Raw genomic sequence first — 19,774 nt, forward strand, 5'->3', positions numbered from 1 at the left:
ATTAATACAACATAATCCGACAATTGCCCAAAGTTTAGAGCCAAACCTGACCAAAGAAATTACACTGGGCTACACTATATTAATTAATAAAGGAACATTCGGTCATAAAAACTACTTTTATGACGGATCTGGACATGTATTAACAGGAGAAAATATTGTATAAGCAGATCGATGCACGTGCTGTTAAAACATTCTAATTTTCAACTACCCGATATTTATTCTTTCGCAGGGAAACATCTGGTATTATGCGTCTTGTTTCTTCCATAAAAAGTCTCTTTTTGTAGAATTCATAACATTTTGCTACTTTAGATACCAACCCCGACACACTACAATTTCCCTATATAATAAAGACTGTATCAAGAGTACTTCGCATAATTCAAATTTGATCATGGACTGTTATTTTTACTTGCACACAAAACAAGAACATATAAACAATGGAATTTATATCTAAGAATGAACGAAAGAAAGAATTCTTATTTACAGCGAATATATCATGCAGGAATGTATTTAATTTCTAACTGTTTTTGTTACTGATTGAAATCCTGTCGAAGTGCGTAATATCATTGAATAAAGTTCGCTGTCATTGGTTTTTGCTTGTTGCTAAAAGGGCAATAATGAAAGATTCAGTGTACTACATTTCGTAGTTTTGACTAAATAAAATTTTGGAAAAAAACAGATTAGAAGTTTTACTTTAACGAAAAACGCCGTTAGCGCAAATAAATCAAAACATCAATGTACGGATTACTTTGCGTATGTCATTGTCACAAATAATGGTTCCAGTTCATATGTTGTCGGGTAGAGTAAGTTTGTACTTATTTTAGTGAACAGTTTATTAGAGCTTTATTTAGAAATCCCGATCACTATGGAATGTGAAATGAAATACACACAAATACAAAATGCCCAATATAATATATCTCGTTGATGCTACATTTCCAAGAAGGGTTATATTTCTTTGATAACACAATTAACATTTATATGAAGCTTTCAAATGCTCATTGCAGTGCATTTTGTTTAAATGTATTAAGTAAATATAGTGTTACATATGTATATATAGCAAGTGCGTCTAAATTTCTTATTGCTTTGAGAAGTAAGAACATGGTACTGCTCAGGTCAACAGCTCATTCATTTTTCTATTTACACCTTTTACAATGAATGTCTGTAATGTCGAGTCATTTGTACATACGGAGCATAAAAAAAATTTCATTATTTACCAACAATTGTAAATTTACTTGTAAGGCAATCTTGAAATAGTACAGAACTTTCTATACTTTTATCGAGTAATCTGGATATCAAGATTATTGTATATAATATTAACGAGTTTAAACTAAGACTATTTTTGTAGATGGATAGGAAAATCAAACGGCGTGTGTGTATGTTTACAACTTTAACTGTGGTTTACATTGCTGGATATTTGTTAGTAACATATTATAAGAATGAAAAAATCATATATACTACATACAACTCAAGAAGTCAATATTCAATATTTTCTGGAAACAGCAAAAGTACCAGTAGAACGGAAAATATAGATATGTCCCATATGTCCCTTACGGGACATGAGGAGGCTCGAATCAAAACATGTGCACACAATTTAAGTTTGAAAGTAAGATATGATTCTGCACGGAAATTTCTTACTTTGAATAAATCTCTTTGTTGGACACATCATACTTACCTGAAGGGGAATACGTCTTTTTTGATTGAAGTTGGAGGTAAGCTGCTCCATATTAAGTGTGATCTTGTAAAGTAGTTCATTGTTTCTTTATGAACCTAATTCGCTTGGTAACATGTTATATTTCATTTACATTTAAAAGTTTCTTTTCAAACGTATGTCCGGTATGGACAAACTACGTAAGCTGATCAAGAAATTATAATCTATACATGTAATGCTTATAATCGCTTTCGATAAATCAGTGCAAAGAGATAAGCTAATTTCTGTTGACAAAATTCTTAAAAGTCTTATTGGATGTGACGTCGTTGTTCAGTTTGTGATATGTTGTTGATAAACAACCATTTATTTATTCATGTTTATTCATGTTTGTTGTGAGTGTTTATTTTGATTTTAGTTATTTCCTTTAAGTTTAATTTCTTTCGAACTGATATTTTAATAATTATACAGGCAACAAAGGAGACGACTCTGAGAAATTTCAAAATATTTATAGTCCAAAACATATCATTTTGGAGCCTGTCCTGATTTACTACAATCGTTTGACAGAGAGATTTAAAGAAAACCGAAGGTAAGGCAAAATGTTTGCTTTAATATAAGATGCAAAAATAATTTATGCTTCTCGATTAGTTGAACGTTACTCCTACACCATTATATGCCATATGGGAACTTTCCAGATCTTGTTTGTAAAGGAAATCCCCGGGAATTATTTCAGACAGACTTTCCTTAATAAGCAAGGACAAGGACCCAATAGAATAAGCAGCGTTACCAGAACATAGACACTACTGCAGCGTACGCATGTATGTGTAAACGATAGACTAGTCTGTATTCAGACCATATAATTTGTTCATATAACTACTAGGACTTTTCAAATTTGGTCAAAGTATGCCCCTTTCCTTCTCAGAACATAGGGTCTGTATTAAAAGTGATTTCAGCATTCTCCTGGATACTGGAGATTGACCGTTTCTCAGGTCTTGAATAAAGTAATAACTATAAGAACTTTGTGATAAGAATTTTAAAAATGTCATATCATAAAGCGTTATTAACTGTATTTCCTGGGGATCTGCGGATCTACGATGGTATGATCTGAGTTAGTATAATATAAATGTTGTCTTTTGTATTGTTCAATATCCTTGCAAAAATATCTTCTAAAGTTTTGCTAAACAGGTTCAAACAAGCATTAAACATGTCACTATAAACAAATACATTTGTATAAACAAAAAAAAAACATGTACATGCACATACTTATAAAAAAGAGTTTAAGTTGATTCACATATCAACATCTAATATTTCTTCAAAACTTACATTTGTATAAAGTCACCTGTCAGCAAAAATCAGTTGATGTACTATCTAAAAAAAAATGTTATCAGCAGACAACAAAACCAGCCAGAAAAAAAATAAAATCTTAACAGGAGAACACTCTGACAAGGGGCTATTTTTGAGTTTGGAATGTATGGTTGGCGGGGGCTGATTGAGAATGAAACAAACTGATACAACAATAAAGTAAAAATAAAAATGTATCTAAGCAAATGCTCGTCTCAGGACACTTAGGTAACTGAAGCAAATAAAAATGGATGGCGGAAGGTTGTGATGAGATAGTAAGAGAAATATTAATAAACAGAAACTAAACTTAGTTTAAAAATATTTCTTTTGATGGGGTTGAACTTTGTCGAGGGATAATGTGGGTGGGGTAGGAGTTGAGCGACTGAATACTTGAAGACATACATGAAAATGAGGAAACAACAAAATCTGAAGGAATGGCGTTTGTGGTGGGCGTAACGTGTAGGTAGAGTGACAGGATTCTAATAGACATCAACCTAAAAGTACAAAAAAAACTTTTGCTGCTTGTGGGATAATATGGGGGTGGGGGTAGGATGATAGGAGGAACAATTTGAGCGGGGACAGAGACCGTGATGCTCAGAGTCAGCGCAAGTCAACGCAAGTTGTCAAACACACAATAGAATTAAAGTGAAAACGATATTTACTTTTGGGTTAGTGGAGGTGTAACACTGTAGGGAATAACAAAATAAATTTTTGAAAGACAAAATAAACAATAGCATGAAATGTATATTGTATAAATGTCTAAATATAAAAAAAGGGAGATTATATATTTTATTATATATATTATGTAATATAGTTCAAACCACTGGAATATATATTGCGACGATAAGAGTATAGTATCACTTACATAATTATAATGTGTAAGTTTTGAAGAAAAATAAACTCGCTGTCAACATGTCGCAAATAGAATTTTGTTAAAAAACACCGCTAAGTAAAAACGTACAAAATGCCCAAAATGTGATAAAATGATTGATACAGCAAGAGATTTTAAACCAAGTCATTCAGTTGGTATCATCATGTAGAGATGGTACCTAAGGCCACGTATTCAACAACAACAACAACAAATCAAGTGCAAAACTTAAGCGCATATCGCTTATCTTACGCTAGCAATATTTTAACATAGCACCGTTCAGTAAATACGGGAACTTTTGATAGCGAATTTTGATGGATTAACTAAAGAAAGGTGATTGTCATTTCTTTTTAACTAACACAGCCATTTTATTGATACTAGAGAACGCATGCATTATATTAACAGAAGTTTCTGTAACGGCAGATTCCGCAAGGTAAATATGCAAATTAGGTACATTTGTAAACACAAGGTGCATGTCATAAAAAGTGAAATAACTTCTTTCGGCACAGTTTTTGGTATTGGTTTGGTGTGACCATCAGATAGAATATACATTTTTATATCGCTCTGTTTTAAATCATTCATTTTGAGGCCTTGATTATTCTTGGCAAACGAATTTTGTAAAATGTTGAGGGATTCAATGTCGTAAAATTCTTATAGTCTATTTATATTTTTTTCTCGCGAATAATGTTTTCTTTCCTATGATCATACCATACCTGTAAATTATCGGCAGTTATGAATAAAAATAATTTGAATTATTTCGTTCGAAAATGAAAGATAATGCTCAACTTTTTTGTTTGAATGACTATTTATAGATCTTGAAGTAAACTAAATGTTTGGGAAACACATCCGAATCTATGCGTACTTTGTTCACATAACTAAATAGTCCTAGAAGAGTTATCTGTCACTGGCTTCACTTTTCAAAGTAGGACCAAATTTTTTGGATTAAATATTGCCTTTCAAAAATGAAGTATGAAAGTTAAACCATTATATAATTGAGGTACTCCGGTATTAAGTTGTCAACAAAAAATAATATCAGATGCATTTGAATTTTTAGGTACCATCTCTACATCATGGCAAAGATGTTTGTGACTTTTCATTTTGTTGCGATGGGTAATTACTGAAATGCAGAATCGCTGACAATCATGAACAAAATATTGTTTAAAGGCCGGGGTTTGATTCAGTAAATTACGGGCCAGCAATTATGCCTATTAGGTATTAGGGGTAAAGGTAAAGGTAAAGGTAACTTTTGGTTACCGTCGCTCTGTGAAATAATGAACATAAGCTCTGTAGAGCTTTGAGCGACTCTATTTTAAGAACAGTTAAAACCAATTATACCTTACCCCCAGGACTTTGCTGGTACCCATTTACAGCTGGGTCGACTGAGTCAATCATGATAAAGTGCCTTGCCCAAGGACACATCGCAATGGGAGTAGCCAGGAATCAAACCATGGGCCTTCACCTCCGTAGAAAAGCGTCTTAGCCCTCTCGACCAATGCGTTTTAGGAGAGGAGCTTTACTACCTATGTGAGAGTCAGCAGACGACTTTAATATGATCATATAAACACAGAATTCGTCTGCTTGATATCTAAAAGTATTTAATTAATGTTATCAGTTTTGTTTGAATTAAACACTGAATTTATATAATAAATGTATTTTTTCTTTATAATGTTTTCTACATGTATAAAGTAGTTATTGCCTCATATTCTTTTCCTTCCTCGCTGTCATAAGTTCCATCTACATCACCAAGTAACTGCTAAAACGTTGCATTGTGTTCTTTAATACCCAAGTAAATTGATACACAGCCCTTAATATTGATAAATGCCATTCATTTGACAAAAGGAAGGTAAACAAAATGCTGCGCATGTGATGGTGGAATAGGCTAAATTTATTGATTGGTTTCATATGTTTAAATGTTCAAATTTTTCTACAAAATAAAAATGACAAGTGTATTACTGTGTATTCTTTTTTATCAATAAATGAGAAGATAGCTCTTCAATTTCCGTTCCCCAAAGCCATAACTGTTGGGACAATAGTTTTCTATGTAATTCAGTAATACAGTCATGTTCATAAACATGTGAAATCTTCCTGCCTTATGTCAAATGATACGTAGAGGGTGTGACCCATACAACTGCTGTTTCATGATTAGCTCTTATCCAATGGAGAAGCTGCCAATCATCTGAGAGGTAAATTCAAATATTGTATTAGACAACAATTTTTTTTCCTGGAAAGAACACTTCTAGACAATCATTCAACATATTTTTTACACAAATTATAAAAGAAGACTTGTGCAAAATTTCTAAAAGATCTGTGCACTTATTACTGTGAAATTATTATATAAACCTCTGATGTTGCTTGCTCACTGTATACAAAAAGAGTAGCCATTTCTCTACCTGAATCCTTTTTTTATAGTTATAGTATACTTAAAATGGCTAACAACAAAGAGAAATCAAATTGAAAGCAAAAGTTATAGAACCGGTGTGATGAAGGAGAAGGCAAAAAATGAGTAATAACTGACATATGAGCTTGCTGAGAAGCGTTAACAAGGTGTCATGACACCGACGCCGGGGCATGTATCGCATTACATGTACCTCTAGTGACTTTGTAACTCAAAAAGAAATTTTGATTAACCATAGCTGTTTATTTTAGAAAATATTGATTAATATAAAATGCTGACATCCTGATGACGTAGGAACCAAACAGTGATAATCATTATTATTACCGTGCCATAAATGATTAAGCACACATTTAAAGTTCAGGTAAGGATAGTTGGGACATAATCAGCATTACAATTCCCGGGACAATGTATTCACTGCCAATATTCAGATTAAATTCTGTTTTATCACAGCATTGAATTAATTAATAAATTAGCCGTACGTATTAGGATTAATGTTTATGATATAATCTGGGAAATACTGGGTACTATTCCTTTGGTTACATCGTTTATACAGTGGAAATCTGAATCAATGAGTTTTAATCAATGATTCTTTAGAGGACTGGTAATACATTTAGTTTGACCTACAGCGAGTAAACTATTACAGGTTAATACTGTCCCATGCACTTAGTAGTTATATATTTAGATTTTATATCATATACTTCTGTATGGACGATAAACTTTAGTTTGTTAAATTTCCCAAAGTGTAATAAAATCAGATAATAAGATCAGGCCACGACAGAGATTAGAACATGTCACGCAATTATTGCAGGATATAATTATTGATATCAACCGATCCATCAATTTTGAAATTAATAAAGTAACTAAACATTTTGTTCAATTTAAAATCATTCCGTTAAGTAATTACCTCCAAACGTCCAAAATGAATATTAGATATTTATGGGGCGCCGTTCTACATTTTTAGCTCAACTGAGCCAAAGGCTCAGGATGAGCTATTGTGATCCGTCCGTCCACACTTTCTTTTAAACAACTTCTCCTCCTAAACCACCAGACTAATTTTGATGAAACTTCACAGGGATGTTCCTTGGGTGGTCTTTTCAAAACAGTTTCAAAGAATTGCATTCCGTACAGAACTCTGGTTGCCATGGCAATCGAAAGAAAACCTTTAAAAATCTTCTCGTCCAAAACCACAGGGTCTAGGGCTTTGATATTTGGTATGTAGCATCATCTAGTTGTCCTCTACCAAGATTGTTCAAATTATTTCCCTAGTGTCAAATATGGCCCACCCTGGAGGTCACATATATAGGGAAAATTTTGAAAATCTTCATGCACAAAACCACATAGCCTAGGGCTTTAATATTTGGTATTTTGTATCGTATCGTATTCCTTTACCAAGACTGTTCAAATTATACACCTTGGGTTAAAAATGGCTCCGCCCGGGGGTGGATGCACATGGTTTCAATAGACTTGTACAAGGAAAAACCTTTTAAAAAACTCTTGTATTAAACCATAAGGCCCAGAGCTTAGATATTTAGTATATGGCATGCTTTAGTTGTTCTCTACCAAGATGGTTAGGATGGTTAAAATCATGACCCTGGCGTTAATATATGCCACGCCCCGGGCTGGGTGACGGGGTGTCCCTTGTTTTACATTGACTTATATAGGAAAAATATTTTAAAAGTTTCTTGTCCAGAACCAAAAGACCCCGACCATAGATATTTGGTATTTAGTATTGTCTAGTGGTCAACTATCAAGTTTGTTCAAATCATGACCCTGGGGTCAAAATTGACTGCACCCCAGGGTCAACAGTTTTTACATTGGATAATATAGGGAAAACTTTTAAGGAAAATCTTTTCTGAAACCATAAGGTCTAGAGATTAGATATTTGATATGTTGCATGCTCTAGTGTTTCTCTAACAAGATTGTTCAATTCATGGCCCTGTGATCAATATTGGCGACGCCCGGGTGGTCCCTTGTTTTACGTAGGCATTTGTTTTTTTTTTAAGCAATGGTAAAGTAATTTGCACCTCAAGTATAACGTTTGATACAGATTTCAATATTGATCTTGAATTGTCTTAATCGTGACCTACTGACCTACTTTCTCGCTTTTTAAGTTACAGCATAGAAATTTGGACCACATGCATAATTTTTGATACAGATTACAATACTCATCTTGAATAGTCCTAATGATGACCTACTGACCTACTGTCTTGTTTTTGAAGTTACAACAAGTAATTTGGACCACATGTATATTTTTAATATAGATTTCAAAACTGATCTTTAATATTCTTGACCCAATAACCTACTTTCTTATTTTTGAAGCTACAGCAAAGAGATTTGGACCACCTGTATAATTTTTCATACAGATTTCAGTAGTTATCTTGAATTATCTTTACTGTGAGTAGTAATGTAAAATAAGGGTGCGGAAACAGTATGACCTCACTTGACCCCATATCCCTATTTTATAAGTGGACTTTAACCTTACCCTAAACTTAAAATACTAACTTGGTACCCTGAAAATCTTTTAAATCTTTAGTTAAACCGAATGAAAACCTCTGATTTAACTAAAGATGATTTAAAATGAAGAAAACATATATTTTTATTCAAAAATAGTTTCCACTTAAAAACTTTAAACACTACACCGAGAGATAAAATGTAGAATAGGTTTGGCCTAATATAACATACAGGAAGTAAAATATAGTGTGGTTGAATTTAGACCACATTTATTTTCTGTTTAAATCACTCTTCTACTTCTGTTTTGTAATCCTTTACATAGATAAAACAACCGTTAAAGACATTAGAAATGACACAAAATGTACACAGTTCCAATAAATACATTAATAATTATCCATGAAACAAGAAAATTTCAAACTAAAAATAACACAGACCGGGAAAACCAAACGCTAAATATAACAAATATAACAAGGTCAGGTTATTTACAAATCTATCTCCCTTTAATAATTGAAATTAAAAAAAAAAAGTAATATCTCCCTTTGATAACTGAAATTCATACAAATTGTTTTAATTAATATTGGAAGAATAAAATTACTTGAGGAGTTGTTATTATTTAAAAACAAAAAATAATTGAATAAATTATAACATGAAAAATAAAATTATGATAAACCATAACATTATTATAATAAAGAATTTACGTTATATAAAAACGGTTTCAACTTTTATATCATTGAGTCGAGTTGTGGTTACGCTTAGTTCCGGAAGTTTATCTGACGTTTCCTTGTCTGTTTAAAGGTAGCTTGCAGTATGGTTTGTGTACTGGGTCGTCTTGTCTGTTAACGGTTACAGCCTGCTGTTATGACATTGACTGGTTGTGCACATAAAGAATTCTTCCGTCAATGTCGTAATAGCACTAAATTGCCTTACTTCGTTCTTGTCTCTAATTTCGAAGGTTTCGAGAGGCAACGAACAATGGGGTTGAAGGTGATTCTGGCTGCAAAACCGGGCAGGTTTGATGATTTAGGAAAACCAGCTGTATGGTGAGCCTACAGATGAGGTCTCTTAGGAAATACTAATGGTTCACCCCGGCGTCGGGTGTGCACGTAATAAATTCTACCTGGCGTCGGGGTTAAAATAAATGTACACAACACGGCTTTTGCACTTTTTTAATAAATATTGTTCAACATGCGTATGCCATACTCAAACGGTTGAGTGATTTCAGTTGTTTATACAACATTTACGAACATAGTTCTTTAATGTTATACAACATAACCGCGTTAAGGTATTAGAGCATTTAAGTATTATCATTATTCTGTGTTAATCACAATTTTAGGAGGGTGTAGGTTCGAGTCCTACCGGAACCCATTTTTTAGTAAAAATGCTTTTTAAATAATTTTAAATACATATAATATAAATGAATCAAAAACAAATATATTGTGTAAAAGAAAGGAAATTTACTGATAGTATATATCCTCAATATGTTACATCAAAAAATGGTAGACTTATGTTAAGAGCTCAGTGTGCATCCTGTGGTAATATAAAAACACAATTTGTTAAACGTTCTGGAGGTGCAATTGATATTCACAAAGCAATGTTACCTTTATTACCTAAAAAGGGGTTAACACTTCCGGGTTTTCGTTATTGTGGGCCTGGAAACGCTTTAGATAATGGACCCCCTGTCAATGAACTGGATGCAGTATGTATGGACCATGACTTTTGCTATGACAGCGGTGTAAAAAAGGGTACATGCGACAAAAAAATGCTTTCCGACTTAAATAAAACTAAATCAAAAACATTTGGGGAAAAGATTGCAAAACATTTAGTTGTGAAACCTATAATTAAAACGAAATACAAACTTGGGCTTGGACAGGAACAACAGTTCCCTATGGGTTTAACACCCAGACAAAAGTCAAAAAACGGGAAAAGGGGGTAGAGTATACCCCCGGAATCACTGCAGAGCCGGTAACTCCGAGCTACCGCTGGAGCGATGAATTAGCAGAAGAATTACACAAACCAATTAAAAGAAAATTTAGGAAAAGAAGAGTGATAGTTAATGACATTGATGATACTTGGTCAGCTGATTTAGTTGACATGCAAGCTTTTTCAAAATATAATAAAGGAGTAAAGTACTTGTTAACCGTTATTGATATATTTAGTAAATATGCTTGGGTTATTCCATTAAAGAATAAAACTGGAGAATCTGTTACAGAAGCATTTGAAAAAATAATTTCTGAAGATAGAATTCAGGGACGAAAGTCCCCGAAGACTGCAAGGATTCCACAAAATTTATGGGTAGATGAAGGAAAAGAATTTTATAATAAAAAGTTTGAATCATTTTTGAATAAAAATAAAATTAATATGTACCATACACTTAATGAAGGAAAGGCTTGTAGTTATTGAAAGATTTAATAGAAGTTTAAAAAGAATAATGTGGAAATATTTTAAGCAAATAATACTTATACTTATTTAGATAATTTGCAGGATATGGTTGATAAATATAACAAAACAAAACATTCTAGTATAAAAATGACACCAACCGAAGCTAGTAAAAACTTAATAAAGGTACTGTTTACTTTAATTTATATGGTAATTTAAAGATACCAAAGAGTAAAGCAAAATTTAAAATTGGTGATCGAGTTCGCTTAAGCAAACTTAAAAGACATTTTGAAAAAGGATATACACCAAATGGACAGAGGAAATATTTTAATTTATGGAATTAATAATACAAATCCCAGAATATACACTATTAAAGATTTAAATGATGAAATAATTCAATGTTCATTTTATGAACAAGAACTTTTACCTACTACACAAGAGGTTTTTAGAATAGAAAAAGTTATTAGACGAGACTATAAGAAAAAACAAGCTTTAGTAAAATGGAAAGGTTACAATGAAAAATTTAATAGTTGGGTACCATTTAGTGAATTGGGAGAAATTTAAGTTGAAAAATATTAATATTAATTATATAAATGAGTAATAAAAATCTAATTTCTAATAATAATGGAATAGAAACAATAGATCAATTAATTATTCACTTAACTAAACTAGCTGCTGCTTACAGAAAAAGTTATAAATTTTGTGGGAGAGCAAGTACTGGGTTATATATTACAGCAGGTATTTTTGGTTGCTCAGCTGCATTAGCACTTGTTCCAGCTATTCCTATATTTGTAGCAGTTGCTGGCGCTGTTCCAACAATAATTACCATATTTACTAATAGACTAAAACTTGACAAGAAATTTATTTTAAAAACACATCATCACAAAATAAAACAACTTATAACAAAAGCACGGATCGCAGCTTTAGCTGTTCATGACCCTAATGATCCTGGAAAAGTAAATAAAGAAGAAGAGAAAAAAGTTATTCAGGATATTTTTACAATACTATTAGAAATGCAGAAAGAAAAAAATTATTCAACACCTCTTGAAATGCATATGAAGGAATTTAAACTTAACGGATATAAAAGTAAAAAAGAAGAAGAGTTGTATTAAAGGTTAATAAAGATTATTAAAGATTATCAAAGATTATTAAAGATTTATTAAAGATTTTTCTATAAGTATTTTTATATAAATGAGAAAAATTATATCAGTTGAAGGAAATATTGCATCAGGAAAAGTACGTTTTTAGATATTATTAAAGAATATAATCCTAATTTTAATATAATTCCAGAACCAATTCACGAATGGCAAAATGTTATGGACTCTGATTTAATTCATATAACCTTTTTGAACTTGTGCTCAAGAACCTTCCAAATATTTATTTCCTTTTCAGCTAAACAACTTTAAACAGTCATATAAAAACGTTATCTTCTGCTAAACAGTTGATGGTGTTTTGTCCTTGAACGTTGTTATTTAACTAACAGTAAGTTTCTACAAAACAACATCACGACAACGGTGTTATAAATGACCCCGAGTGGGCAGTATACAATCTTTTCTTAACTGATCATATTATAAAACCATACGGAAAAACCCAATTGATGGATTTGTTTATGTTAAAACCGACCCAGAAATATGTCTTAAAAGACTCCAAAAAAGAAACAGAACGGAAGAAAATAGAGTTGGTTTAGATTATTTAGAAAAAACTACACAAATTACACGAAGAATGGTTAAACGAATGTCTCAAAATAGGTATTAAAATTTTAACAGTTGATAACAATTTAGAAAAAATGACTTTAAAATCTTATTCAAAAGATATAGATAATATAACAAAATTCTGAAATCAATATAATTTTTTAGGTGCGTTTTAAAGATTTTTTTCTATAAGTATATTATATATAGATGGTTAATAGAAAGGTAGATAGAATGATTATGCCAAAATTATCTAGTACTTTAGGAGAAATAATGAATCCAGACAAAAATTCATATAAAAAAGTTCTTAAAAGAAGAAATGTTATTAAATCAAAACTTAATCAAATAGTTAGCCATGAATATAAAAACCATGTCATTGATAAATTACAAAATGTTATAGATCCTTATCTTTTAAAAAATAATTTATTTGAATGGAACTGCGGTTGCTATTAACTGAAGAAGAAATGCTGAAAATTATGTGATTGTCCAAGACCAAATAATATTCGAAACAATCCTAAAAATGTTATTGCAACCAATTGGGATACTAATGAAGAAAAAATATATAGAAGCACTTACGCAGCATCCAAGACCTTAATATTAATTCGGGGTTAATAACAATGTGCTGCAAAGGAAAAAACAAAGTTAAAGTGGAATATCAAAAACCAGCGGAAAAAGATATAAATTTAAATATTTTAGTTTTCTTAAACTTTATTTGTTTTATTATTTTTTTAATCCTTTTTTCCTTAGTGATTTTTTTTCTAAATATAATATATAGATGGAAATTGAGAGATCAAAAAATCAATATTATAAGAAATTTGAAATTAAAATTACATATAGACAAGATCCAAGATTCAATTATATTTAACTATAAAGACTCTTATGAAATACTAAAATCTGAACTTAAAATTTTAAAAGGTATAAAATAAACGTTGTTTTAAAATTAACTTTTGTAAAATGAGTGCAACTGATACAATATATAAATCAGCTTATTTCAATCAAGGCTTTAGAAATTATTAACACAAATGAAATAAAAAAAACTTTACGTCAAGCTTTTGATGAAATAATAAATAGAATTTGTAATTGGATTTCTGAAGGAAGTGGCTGGAGAACAGAGTCAGTTGATGCTCATTATATAAATAGATATAAGTATAGTCCATTGGCTGCTTCAAGTTTATTTAGAATTACCAAAACCATTACAAAATTCAATGAAAGGATTAATAAAATATAAAGATGTGATAACGAATGTTTTAGATGGTGTCATTTAGCTTATAAATTTCTGTTAAAGAAAACCCTCATAGAGTTTCAAAATATAAAAAAAATATAAACGATCTTGATTTACTGGATTGAATTTCCTGTTACATTAAATCAAATACCTAAAAATAGAAGTTTTAAATGAAATATCATTTAATATATTTGGTTATGAGAAAATAGTATTTATCCATTGTACATATCAAAATATCATACGAAGAACATTGTGACATGTTGCTAATTACTAATGATAAGATAACTGATGATGACTGTAAGAGGGCTAAAGCCACTGTAGTCCAACATTATGTTTGGATAAAAGACTTTAATAGATTAATGTTTAACAAACAAAATGTAAAAAACAAAAAACATTTTTGCAACATCATGTTTACAAAATTTTTCACAAGAAAGAATATTAAATGAACATATTCCAAAACTGTTTAGCTATTAATGGTACTCAAGGTATTAAAAATGCCAAAAGAGGGAAGTAAAGTACAATTTAAAAATTATCATAAAGGTTTAGCAGTACCTTTTGTAATTTATGCTGATTTTGAATCAATAACTAAAAAAGTTTTAACTGCTTTACCATCAACTGAATCTTCATTTACTGAACCATATCAAAAGCATATAGATTGTGGTTACGGCTATAAAGTTGTTTGTTGTTATGATAACAGTTATACTAAACCAACCCAGATTTACAGAGGTCCTAACGCAGTTGATAGGTTTATTGAAAAAATGCTTGAGGAAGAGGAATATTGTAAAGAAATATTTAAAGAACATTTTAACAAAGATTTGAGAATGTCTAAAAAAGATGAAAGTGAATTTAAAAAACAAAAGTTTTGTCATATCTGTGAAAAAGAATATATAGAAGGTGAAGTGCCAGTACGTGATCATTGTCATGTAACAGGAAAATTCAGAGGAAGTGCTCACTCAGAATGTAATATTAATTTTAGACTAACACACAAAATTCCTGTTATTTTTCATAATTTAAGAGGCTATGACGGTCATTTTATTATGCAGCAAATAAGAAAATTCAAAAAAGAAATTAATGTTATTCCTAACAATATGGAAAGATATATGGCATTTATGATTTCTGACTTGGTCTTTATTGATTCATTCCAGTTTATGTCTCAATCATTGGATAACTTAGTAAAAAATATTCCAGAATTTAAATACACATCAACTGAATTTGGTAAAAATATTGAATTATTAAAGACAAAAGGTGTTTATCCATATGATTACATGGATTCATTTAAAAAATTCAAAGAAACAAAATTACCTTCTAAAGAAGATTTTTATTCAATTTTAAATGAAACACACATATCTGACAACGAATATGAACATGCTAAAAATGTTTGGAATAAATTTAAAATTAAAACAATGGGAGAATATCATGATCTATATTTAAAAACTGACGTATTACTTTTAGCTGATGTATTCGAAAATTTTAGAAAACTATGTTTAGAGTACTACAAATTAGATCCTTGTCATTATTTTAGTAGCCCTGGTTTAGCTTGGGATGCAATGTTAAAAATGACTGCAATTAAGTTAGATTTAATAACTGATATTGATATGTATCTTTTTATTGAAAAAGGACTGAGAGGAGGAATAAGTTATATTTCAAACAGATACAGTAAAGCAAACAATAAATATATGAAAGATTATAATCCTAAACTTGACAGCAAATACATTATGTACCTCGACGCCAATAACCTTTACGGTTGGGCCATGTGTCAACCTTTGCCCTCTGCAAACTTTAAATTTATATCCAAAAAACAATGCAAGAAATTAATTGCAAAAGGTAAAAGTAACTTTATAGTTGAATGTGATCTTGAATATCCAAAAGAATTACATACTGTACATAATGATTATCCTTTAGCTCCTGAAAAAATTAAAATACCAGATCAATGGCTTTCCAATTATAGTAAAAATATTAAAGAAGAATTTGAAATAGGAAAAAGTAATGTAAAAAAATTAGTTCCAACTTTAATAAAAAAAACAAAATTATGTAGTTCATTATAAAAATCTTGAACAATATACACAATTAGGGTTAAAAGTAACAAAAATACACAAAATATTAACTTTTGACGAAAGTCCTTGGTTAAAAAAATATATTGATTTTAATACCCAAAAAAAATCTAAAGCAAAAAATTCATTTGAAAAGGACTTTTTTAAGTTAATGAACAACTCTGTATTCGGTAAGACGATGGAAAATTTACGCAAGAGGGTTAATATTAAATTAACTCATGATGAAAACCTTTTATTAAAATATATAGCAAAACCTTCATTTGTTAGTTCAAAGATGTTTAACAAGAATTTGTTTGGTATTCATAGAATAAAAGAAAGTTTGTTATTAAACAGACCTTGTTATGTTGGAATGTGCATTCTAGATTTATCAAAATATTTAATGTATGATTTTCATTATAAATATATTAAGGAATGTACGAGGGTAACTGTAAATTACTATTCACTGACACTGATTCATTATGTTATGAAATTAAAACCAAAGATGCATATGAGGATTTTTATAAGGACAAAGATTTATTTGATAATAGTGATTATGATAGTAATTCAAAATTTTATTTCGACAATAATAAAAAAGTAATTGGAAAATTTAAAGATGAAGCTGCCGGCATTCCCATTGTTGAATTTGTCGGATTAAGAAGTAAAATGTATTCATATTTATTAGAAAACGAAGTAAATGTTAAAAAATGTAAAGGAATTAAAAAAACTTGTTGTTAAGAAAACAATAGTTCAATTAAATTACAAAGATACTTTGTTTAATACAACCCAAACTAATCACACCTTTAAAATTATTCGTTCTGATAAACACAATCTTTCCAGTTATGTTATAAATAAAACATCTTTATCATGTTATGACGATAAAAGATATATTCTTGATAATGGTATTGATACATTAGCTTATTCTTAAATTAACTCTTAAATTATAGAACCATAAATTGTTAACTGAATATTCATAACGTTTAAAGAATTAATATAAATAACATCATTTATTTTAAATTTATTAGCATAATTAATAGAAATAGATTCATTTTTTCTGTTATTTTTTACATTGTAACTTTGAAGAATTACATTTTCTTTATTGTTTAGTTGTAATTTAGCTTCTCCTTTATCTAATTTAATTGCATCAACAAGAATAATTAAAATGCAATTAAAATTAATTCTTACATTATTACCATTTTGAACTAAACCAGGACTAGCATTTACAGTTTTCCATTGAAATAATCCACTACCGGTATCTTGAGTGTAACATGTTAGAAACAATGGAGGTTTTCTTATTAATTGTGTGAGCTTCCAGCTCTCAGGGACTGACGTCCATCTTTCTATTTGTTTTTCTATTTTATTTACTTTTTCATTTATATTATTAAATATTCCCATTATATTAGTTATTCCAGTTAAATAAAAACACAGTTATAATAAGTTTTAATTAAAACTTTAATTAAACTTTTAATTCAAAAGTTTACTTTCTTTATAATTTATATATTCCTCCAATATGTAGAATTTGACATGACTATCCGACAAAAGCATAAATGATACTTCTGTAGATGTTGAATCGTCATAAGGATGAATGTCAAACATTGTCCTTTCTGTTAAATAAATTTTGATTTTTTTATGATATAAACATATACTGTCACCGGTCACACCTCCACTGACTTTGGGTGTTATATTTACACTTCCACCGGGAAATTTACCTGTAAAACCATCTTGCCACCACCTAAAAAGAAAATGTGATATTTTGCATTTTTCCTTCTGCTGTCCGGGCACCGTTAAATAAAACCTGATATCTATTATATAAGTTCCGGCTTTTTTGGCTAAAAACACATTTTTAATAGTACATCCGGTACAGGTAGTTTATATTCTTGGTTTGTGTTTATAAAATCTTAATAATCTACGATATTTCCAGATTCCAAATTAAATGCATCAAAATAGCCTATACCACTTTTAGTTAGAGTATCATATAATGAATATATCCAGACACCGTGGCGATCGAAATACTTTTTCATTTTTATGTATGAATATGTTTCAAAGTTTGTTGGTTCTGGTTTTGGTTCATCAAAATAACCGCTGTTATATTCAAAAAGAAACACTTCACGTCGTCTTACTTTTTCTATTTTTCAAATTCTTCTTTTATTTTTTTATCTTTCTTTTTAAGTTTAAGAATTATTTCAGCTAAATCATCAAGTCGTTTTGTTGTAGCAACTTCAAAAGCAGATAAATTGTCAACAACACCCTTTGTTCTAGCTAATTGTGTTTCTTGTTTTAGAAAAACATTTTTTACTTTTGTAATTTCTTGGGTATTAGTAGAAATTTTTTGAGTATTAGCAGTAATTGATTCACCTTGTTTAGTTGATATTTCAACTACAGAGTCCAGATCATTTATTATTTTTTTAATTTTATCATTAAATTCGCTGATATCTTTTTCTAACATTTCTGTAAGTGTACTTAATTCCGCGTACTTTAAATTGTGGCGTGTGTAATCAAGTTCCGAAGTTGTTTCTTAAAATTTTCTAGCTGATCATTAATTGTGTTAATTGCTTTAGCATTAGCAGTAATTGATTCTCCTTGTTTAACTGATTTTTCAACTACAAAGTCCAGTTCATTTTTATGTTTTTCAACTTTAGCATTAAATTCATTAATATCTTCTTGTATTTTTTTTGTAATATTACTTAAGTCTGCATACTTTAAATTATGACGGTTGTCAACAGTACTAATCCAAATTCGAATTTGTTTTTTAAACTCATCTTTTTTAGAATTGAGCTCTTTTTTAAGGTTATCTAATGCTGTGTCATGATCATCACCTCTTTGTGAAGCTGCCTTTTCCAGTTCAGATTTATATTCTGCAAGTTTATTTGAAAATGTATCAAGTAAATCTTGATTCCTTTTACCATTTCAGTATTTAGTTTATTTACTTCTGTTTTGATTTCTAACTGATACATATTTTGTAACTTTTTCTCAGCTTCAATATCTTGTCTTTTAGTTCTTCATGTTTAATCATACTGTCTTTAGTCTTTTATTTGATCATGAACTATAGCAATGTTTTGCTTAAATACTTTATTATTTGCTCATCTGTTGTGTCAGATTTCTCTCTAAGTTCTTTTAATGTTTTATCTAAAGTTTCATTTCTTTTTCAATTTTTTTCTTGGAGTGAAATTATTACTTCGTTATTCTTTTTAAAATCTTTTATTAATTCTTCAATATTCTTTACTTGTGCTTCTAGTGTCTGTTTTATACTTTTAATATCTTCAAGATTATAGTCATCTATTACACTTTGAACTTTTTTATACATAAACCGCCTTGAAACTGCATCGTTGGGTTTATCTGGATCTCCTAGGTTGATTATTTCATTACCTCCCATATCTAATGCACTGTTCATTGTGTTATCAAGTTCCTTATTTCTGTGAAGATATTGATTCCGTTTCCTTTTAAGTTTTTTGAATTGTTTTTTAGTAGCATAATCACTTAAATCAATATCAAATTAACTTTACTTATACTGTCAGGTTCACTTATTTGTTTCTATATTATTAAAAACTCCCATTATATAATTATTATATATTACCAGTAAAGTTTTTTCTAAAAAACTTCCTTGGTTTGTCAATATATAAGAAATCATATTTTTGATTTGTTGCATTAGCAAAAGATTTAGGGTTAATATTTGTTCATTACAATCATATCATTTTCTCGTTTACTGGCCTTTCAAATAAAATATAATGTGAACAGTTAATACGGATATCTTTGGTGTTTTATAG

General features: G+C 29.9%; 1 protein-coding gene across 1 annotated transcript in view; it reads left to right on the plus strand.

Annotated features, from left to right (window-relative positions):
* The first annotated feature begins 324 nt into the window (after nt 1-324).
* LOC128552711 (uncharacterized) overlaps nt 325-19,774 on the plus strand; it is a 33,153-nt gene continuing 13,703 nt past the window's right edge. Inside the window, exons 1-2 of the mRNA XM_053533758.1 lie at nt 325-1,706; nt 2,114-2,231. Of these exons, the coding sequence (XP_053389733.1) occupies nt 1,343-1,706; nt 2,114-2,231 (482 nt within the window). The 5' untranslated portion in view covers nt 325-1,342. The remainder of the gene's footprint in view (nt 1,707-2,113; nt 2,232-19,774) is intronic.

The sequence above is a fragment of the Mercenaria mercenaria genome, unplaced genomic scaffold (assembly GCF_021730395.1).
Source record: "Mercenaria mercenaria strain notata unplaced genomic scaffold, MADL_Memer_1 contig_3073, whole genome shotgun sequence".
Lineage (NCBI taxonomy): Eukaryota > Metazoa > Mollusca > Bivalvia > Venerida > Veneridae > Mercenaria > Mercenaria mercenaria.